The sequence below is a fragment of the Notamacropus eugenii genome, chromosome 2 (genome assembly GCF_028372415.1).
Source record: "Notamacropus eugenii isolate mMacEug1 chromosome 2, mMacEug1.pri_v2, whole genome shotgun sequence".
In the NCBI taxonomy this organism is placed as follows: Eukaryota; Metazoa; Chordata; class Mammalia; order Diprotodontia; family Macropodidae; genus Notamacropus; species Notamacropus eugenii.
In genome coordinates, this window is record NC_092873.1 from 216,748,614 (window position 1) to 216,757,167 (window position 8,554).

The 8,554-nt window shown below is 37.2% G+C and overlaps 1 protein-coding gene across 3 annotated transcripts in view; it reads left to right on the forward strand.

The window, feature by feature from the left end:
- The window catches only part of ENPP3 (ectonucleotide pyrophosphatase/phosphodiesterase 3), a 110,997-nt gene extending 102,908 nt beyond the window's left edge, over nt 1-8,089 (forward strand). For all 3 annotated transcript variants that reach the window (XM_072643344.1, XM_072643346.1, XM_072643345.1), the window contains 2 exons: nt 293-449; nt 7,744-8,089. In XM_072643344.1, coding sequence (XP_072499445.1) covers nt 293-449; nt 7,744-7,908 — 322 coding nt within the window. In that variant the 3' untranslated portion in view covers nt 7,909-8,089. The remainder of the gene's footprint in view (nt 1-292; nt 450-7,743) is intronic.
- The last annotated feature ends 465 nt before the right edge of the window (nt 8,090-8,554 follow it).

Consider the following 8,554-nt stretch of genomic DNA (forward strand, 5'->3'; position numbering starts at 1 on the left):
TTTGTAACCCCCTTGAGGATTTTCTTGGCAAAGATACTAGAATGACTTGCCATTTCCTTCTCCAGCTCATTTTACATATGAGAAAACTGAAGCAAACAGGGTTAAGTGACTTTCTCAGAGTCACATAGCCAATAAATGTCTGAGGCTGGATTTGAACTCAGGTCTTCTAACCCCAGGCCTGGTGCTCTGTGCATTGTGCCACCGTGTTGCCCCAACCTTCTTTTACCAATCTGCTACTATGCTTGGAAGTCAAAGGAATTCATGACATTGAGGCTAATCATTTTTTTTAAAGGTTTATAAGTGATACTGACATTCCCATCCCAACTCATTACTTCGTGGTGCTGACTAGCTGCAAAGACCAGACTTATACTCCACTGAACTGCCCTGGGTCCTTGGATGTCTTGCCTTTTATCATTCCTCATCGATCTACCAACATAGAAAGCTGTCCTGTGAGTACATTCTGCAGCCAGTGTGCTCTACACACTATGTTACAGTCTTGGCTGGTTGGTGGTCAGTGCTCCCTGTATGCCAGGGATGCTGGAAGTTGAGTTATATTCCTGCTCTAATACATGCAGTTTCTGATAGGAGTATCATAATTGTTTTATGGGCCCCATCAACATCTTGTACACCTGAATTAGCAGACTCCCTAGTGCCTGGAAGGGTTTGCTAGGGAGATAAGACTCAAAGACAGGTAAGGATGGACAATATACCTTTGGGGATGATAATTTTGTGTGGGGCTAAACAAACAAATATCCATGAAGTCTCCTAGGGGAAACTGTCATGAGAGATGACAATCTTTCATTTAAAGTAACTTTAAGTTAGCTTAGCTGGATTCCTGAGCTCAGCTAAGCCAGGTGGATTTAGACCCAGCTAGATTCTTGAGTTTAACTGAAGTCAGGTTTTATAATTATTATAATTTATAATATATTAATATATATTTATAAATTTATATAATATATTAATAAATATATTTTATTTATAAATATATAAATATATTTATAAATTTATTTATATATTTATAATATATTAATTATAAAATTAATAGAACATAAGCCATCTTCATGACCCCATTGGGAGTTTTCTTGGCAGAGATAATGGAGTGGTTTGCCATTTCCTTCTGCAGCTCATTTGACAGACACAGAAACTGAGACACCAAGGGTTAAGTAACTTACTTAGCTAGAAAATGCCTGAGGCCAGATTTGAACTCAAGGAGATATGTTTCGTGACTCTAGGCTCCAAACTCCATCCACTGTGCCACCTAGCTTCCTAAAAGTCAAGTCAAGTAATTTGTAGATTAGACTATAGGGAGCCCCTCAGGGTTTTCATTTGGGAAGTAGCATGTCATTCAGATTTATTACTGAGGAGGCTTATTTTAGGAACCATTTGGAAGACATATTGGAGAAAGGAAAAGAAGAAAAGACTCAGGACAGAGTCTTTAGCATACCAGTGTTTAAGGGATAATGATTCAGAAGAAGTGACTGAGGAGTTGCTGTTACCCAGTTAAGCACAGAGTTAGAATGGAAATGAAGGAAGGAGAGAGGATCTAGCAGTGGTCACAATTATCCAGAACCAAGTAGAAGTCAAGGAAAATGAGAACAGAGGAAAGGCTATGCATAGGGTTAAGCACTTCAAAGCTCATCAGTAACCTTTGAGAGAGCAGTTTCATTTGAGTAATTGGTTTGGAAAACAAATTATAAAGGATGGGGAAATGAACGAGGGATGAGGAACTGTAGACAATTCTTTCTAGGAGTTTGACGGTGGAGGAGAGAATAGATATGACGACAGCCTGAGGGGATGACAGGACTGAACTAAGGGTGTGTTTTTTAAGGATGGGGAGACGTGAACTTCCCTCCTCATCCTCCCTAACCCCCATCATCAGGGAGTGCGAGGGAAGGACATAAAGGTGTCCATAAAATCTAAGCTGCGAGGGGGTGGGCAAGAAAAGAAAGACAGAGAGAAAAAAGAAAAAGAAATAAAGCTTTCATATCTTAAAACTGTGCTAAGATTTTGTAACTCTCTCAACAGAGTATTTAGAGAGAGGTAAAGTGCAAGAAGATTGAAAAGGTAGAAAGGTACTAAATTATAAAGGGCTTTAAAAGTGTGACAGAGGATTTTATTTTTGATCCTGGAGGGAGCTACTAGTGTGTGTGTATGTGTGTGTGTGTGTGTGTGTGTGTGTGTGTATGTGGGGGAGGGTGGGGGAGGTGGGTGGATGTGTTGAGAGAGAGAGAGAGAGACAGAGAGATGGTCAGACCTATGTTTAGAAAGATCAGTTAACAGGTATGTGGAAGCTCTACTAGAGTGGAGGAAGACATGTGGCAGAAAACCAGCCAGCGGGCTATTGCAATAGTCCAGATATGAGGTGATGACGACCTGTACCTGAGTAGTGGCAGTATCAGAGGATACTAGATAGACAGACAGAGACAGACAAAATAGACAGGTAAAGCTCCTTGAGGAGATGCAAGAGGATGAAATCAAAGATCAGGGGTTGAATTTGGTTGTGTCACCTTTTCCATAGGAGTTAGAGAAAGGATGCAAAACCAAAAAAAAAAAAATTCGATGATATGTCAGGAAAAATGGTAGAGCTGGAGATAGACATTTTGATATGAACTGAATAGATATGATAGTTATAACCCTGAGAGTTGATGAGTTCTCAGAAGCATTGAGTATAATGAAGAGCAAATACCTGAGGACCAACCCTTGAGGAAGATGGTGCTAGGGAGTAAGCAAGAAAAGAAAGAAAGAAAGAAGGAGGGAAAAGAAAGAAAGGAAGCAAAAAGGAAGAAGGAAGCAAAGAAAAAGAAGGGAAAGAAAGAAAGCAGGAACCATCAAAGTCTGCCACCTTTGGTCAGGCAATTATTACTTCTTGCCTGCACTATTGAAATAAGCATCCTAACCTACTGGTCCCAGTATATCTAGCCTCTCCCCCATTTTCCTTGTCCATCCTGCCTATTGCTTCCAGATTGATATTCCTAAACTTGTTTTTCAGATTCTCATGGTATCACATATAATTCAAGTACATGAACAGAAATCCCCTTTAAAAATCCCCTGGTGGTCATCCAGACCCCACTCAAAGACCTCCAGTGATGGGAGACTCATCTCTTCCTTCCATTAGGCCAAACCCTACCTCTTTGTAACTTTCACTTCTTGTTCTTTCTGGAGTTAAGATGAACTCATTTGTCTCCCCTCTGATAGCCCCAAATCCTATTCTCCCAAGCCTTTTCTTCTCCAGGCTAAATAAACTTCTTTTATTCTTTTACCTGATCATTGCATGGTATAATGTCCTGTTCTTTAAGCATTCCAGTTACTCTCCTGAACACATTGTGGTGAGTCAGTGTTCTTAATGTGGCAAGCAGAACTGAACGCATTACATCAAGTGCAGTGCAGAGTGTCATGCCTCTCGTGTGAATACTGTGCCTCTGTTCATGCAGACTAAGGTCACACTGGCTTTTCTGCGTCCCCCCCCCCCCCCAAAAAAAGCCTACATTACTGATAGAGATTGTTCTTTCGGTTTACTAAAAGCTCTAGATTTTTCCACGCAAATTAGCCATTTCTTCTCAGTCCTATACTTGTGCAACCAATTTTTTTGAAACTAAGAATAGTACTTTACACTTATTCTTATTATTCAGTCAATGAGCATTGATTAAACACTTAACATATGCCAGGCATTGCATTTCTAAATTTCAAAATCTAAACAGCTCCTGCTTTCGAGGATATTACATTATACGTTCACTTAATAGCTTTCATCATTTTTATTTTTGTTTTAATGTAAAAATTAGAAGTTTGGTTGTATATCAATAAATTCAGTTATTTTATTTTGTCCCAGTGTTTTGCACACCATTACATGTGATGAGGCTGACAAAATTTAATCAATTTTTGCATCAATATTTAGGAATTTTAATTAGAAAGTAGGACAGGGGCAGATGGTGAAAATGTTTAAAAATAAAATTTAGGATCAAGAAAGCAGAAAGAGTAGTCACTTGTAGACTGTTTCAAAAAATTATATTAGAAAATTATGGACACATATATTGAATATATTGTCAATATCTTTTTGGATACTGTTTATTTTTAAATGTATGTTCCTCACAGCTTTGGGAAGAATCACTCCAAAATTTGATATGTATCCCATCTTCATCTAAGTTATCGATAAAAATGTTGACTAACATGGTGCCAATGATAGATCTATGATAGATCTATATGATCCATGATAGAGCCATACCAATTTGCTCTGGATTCATTAATGACTGTTCTTTGGGTCCAGCCATTCATCCAGCTCCAAATCTACTTAACTGTAGTCTTAAAATATATACATATATGTACATATATATGTATATGTACATATATGTGTATATATACATATATACACACATATACACACACATATACATAATATGGTTTCTATGAGCAGAGCTGAGTCTAAGATGGCATTACTGCCAAAGGGAGTGGAATGAGTATAGATAGCTGTGGTAGGAGAAGAGCAAAGAGTATGTTCAAGGGAGAAGTAGACCTATATGGTTAATATGCAGAGTATATATATGAAAGTAACAGAAGTGAAAACTGAAAAGTATGGTGGGTCCGTATTGTGGAGTGCCTTGAAAGCAAGGCTAATGAATTTAGATTTTATGAAATAAATGGTGAAGAGCCATTGAAGATTTTGTAGTAAGGAAAATGACATAATTAAAACTACATTTTGGGAATACTAAGATAGTAGAATAAGATAGGTTAAAGCAAAGAGGGCCTGAAGCCTAACTGAGCAGTTAATAACCTAGTCCTAAACTACAATCATGGTGGTGGAAAGGCAACAGTTGAGACAGTTTATCAAGGTAGAGTCAGTAAGATGATGATTGATTGAAAGGTGAGGGAGAATCAAATGTTTCTGAGGTTTTACACCTTGGGGATAAGAAAAACAGGTCTAGAAACTAGTTTGGTGGAAAAAGTGATTTTAGACATGTTGATTAAGTGCCAGTTTTTTTAAATGCCAAAATTCATTTAGATATGAAATTCCTTCAGGAAGTTGGAAATATGATCCTATAGCTTAGGAAAGAGGTTAAAGCTTGAAACACAGGTCTAAGTGTCATCCAAATCAAAGTAATACCTTAAAATACAAGATTCTATAAGGTCTCCAAGGGAAATGATGTGGTGAGAAAATGGCCAAGTATAGACTCCTGGGGAATGTGTTTATTTGGAGTATATGAAAAGGTGAAAGAGAAGGAGTAGTCAGAGTTGGAAAAGATCATAGAAGTCAAGGGAGAACAGAATGGCGCTAATACTTATCAGGGGATCTTTATTCCAGGCAACACTGGTTTAGATGAACCCTGAGGTCCTTTCTAATACCAAGATTTTGTGAATCCATGAAATGCAAAAGAGAATTTAAGGAAGATAAATACTGAGGGGAAAAAATAATTTAGCAATTGAGAAGTCACTGGTAACTGTCAAGAGAGTAATTCAGTAGAGTGATGGGGGCAGAAGCCGGATTGCATAAGTCACATTTGTGTAGTATTTTATGATTTAAAGGATTTAAGAATGAGTGCAGTGATGACATGGTATCTAGGAAAGGAGTGATTATAGCTTGGATTTAGACATGGATGGGGTCTTAGTGGTCATGTAGGCCAATCCCATCATTTTGTAGATTAGGGAACTAGGGATCTGAGAAGGTCAGAGTAGCCGATATGGTCTGTAAACCCAGGCCTTCTGATTCTAAAGCCAGGGCTTATCCCATTGCACCACATTACCGATGTTAAATATGGAGGGAGACCAAAAAGAATCAAGACTGAGAAAGAGCTTTGAATTTGGCAATAAGATGGTGACTCACGAGTCATACCATATATTTGAGTATCTGTCTTGTTGTATGGAATGGACCCCATTCTGTAGAGCATTCCATATGGGTGGCAAAAGTATGAACTTCCAACCTAATTCTTATTTATTCATTCATCAAACACTATATGAGTTCCTACTAGGGAGAGTTCTGTACTAGGCCTTTCTAGGATCAATCAATCAATTAATCTATAAGCATTAATTAAGTGACAGACACTGTCTAGGTTCAAGTGATACAAGTAAAAAGAATGAAACAATCTATGCACAAGGAGCCTAGAAGCCATGTATACACAAAAATACATCCAGTGACTTTACTTTTCTAGTTCTGTGTGCCCTTCCATCCTCTCTTTACCTACTGACATCCTATTCACTGTTACTTTTCTGACTCCTCTTGCAAGTTTTCCTTACTCTCTCAGCTAATAAGAATCTTTCCTCCCTTGGACCTCCCACCATACTCTTTTGTACCTCACTAATTCAGTGTATCCTGTATTTATCTTGTTTGTAATAGTTGATTTCATATTGTTTCCTCTACTAGCATGTGAGTTACTTTACAGCAGGGACTTTCTTTTACCTTTCTTTGTATCCCCAAAGCTTAGCAGTATGCCATATACATAGCAGGAACTTCATGAGTTTATTGACTGACATGTATTATTTTGTACTGTACTTAGAGTATTTGTATGTATATATATGTGTGTATATATGTGTAGGTATATATGTATATTTTTTTAATATTAACAACAGGGATCATATCATCTAAACTTTGACATCAGCATGATTCTCTGTATACAGTAAGAATTTAATAAATGTTTGTTAAACCTCATATGTTATATGCCTTAGTGGTCAAATGTAAACAGTTCATCTGACTTAAAATAGTGGGGTGGCTAGTCTAGTCTAGTCTAGTCTAATTGGGAAATATTCAAATGAATCTATGATCTAATCTATTTGGAAGTTCCTGCTGACGTTACAGATTTCCACCCATCTGTCCTTGCCTGTTCTCTGCAGCTGTTGTCCATTTTGTTCCCCTAAATGTTTCCCAAAAAGAATCTACTCAGTGCCCTGGAGGCCTTCTTTACTTCCTTGAAAATATTAAAGGAAAAAAAAACTAACAGATGTTTAAAAAAATATTTTAAAAGCCCCCAAGAAAGTAAACTGAATAACAACACTGTATGCGCTACTATGTAGAACATTAGACCCAGCCAAGGTCTCAGACTATTGAATCATTTTTTACAAATAAAATATTTGTCAAATAAATGATAATAGGTGAAATTTCTATAATGTTTCAAGTTTTGAAAAGTGCTTTCTATATGTTAGCTCCTATGAGCCTCATAACAACCTCCATATGTGCTGGTGGTATTGCCATTTTACAAATGAAGAAGCTGACTTCCTCTTGGTAACACAATTAATTAGATGTCATTGATGACATTCAAACCCAGATCTTCCCTGAGGATAAACCCAGAGTTTCTATTACCACAGCATACTTGTTCCCTCTCTAATTTCACCAAATTAAGACCCAAGCCCATAAAAGGGATCAGAAAAGAATTGATAGGAAACATTATATAAAATCCAACTGTTCTTTAATAAAACAATACACTAGTATTTAAAGGCTATGTGATTTTTTTCCCCATATGGAAACTACCAATATAAATATTATCTTCTTTATGCCTTAGGTTCATAAATTGTTGTGGCTAAAAGATTCTTCTTTCTATGGCCAAGCTAAGGATTAGCTTAGCTGATCCCCAGTCAATGTACACCATCTACAGTATTAGGCTTTTCCCACTTTCTAACTTCCAACCTTTCAGAATTTACTCCTAAACTGAGTAGCCATCAGTAATCCAGGTCCTATCCATACCGCAGGAAGGCATTCAAATAGGTCTTCAGGCCAAGAACAAAATCTTAATCCATTAATATTATGTGTTTTTTGTTCTCTAGACAAATAAATCAGAGGCTCTTTGGGTCGAAGAAAGATTTCAGGCTCATTCTGCTCGGGTGCGTGACGTGGAACTTCTCACAGGACTTGACTTTTACCAAGAGAGAGAACAGAATGTCTCTGAGATCTTGCAGCTAAAAACATTCCTGCCTATTTTTGAGAATTAAAAATGGAGTATAGAAACATGATTTCAGAGAATATGGGTAATCATCTTTTCCCCTGCTATAGATTTAGACCAGAGGTTTTCCCCCACCTACCCCCCAGAAATCTACTTTCTTTAATCTTTTTAAACGTTTTTTAAAAAGATGTACATCATTTCAAAACAATATAAAATATTTTTTAAAAGAATCACATCTTAAATTTAATAATTTATTGTAAATTTGTGGGTGTTTTTGTGCATTGAAATTGTCATTTTGGTTATGAATTATGAAGAGAAAATCTAGGCCTGATTTGGGGATTGGAATTGAATTCTCTATTGAATTGTATTGTAAACAAGTCATTACAGGCACATGTTCCTGCGGATGCATGCTAGACTTCCCAACAATGGGTAACAGCTGCCAACACTTGCTTGTTAAGACCTGACAGTTGACTTGACCACTGATTGGTTATAACATGTATCTCGCATATTTATTTGGAACATAGTGTAATCACTATGACTTTAACACTGATACACACCAGATGAAACATGTACGAATGGTTTTTAAAAATTCTTTCCTTATGCTTCCACCTCCCCTTTATTTTATTCAATGCCCCCCAATTGTATCCAAGGCTTCTACTGTCCCCCTGGATCATTCTAGCACCCCTTATGGGGCA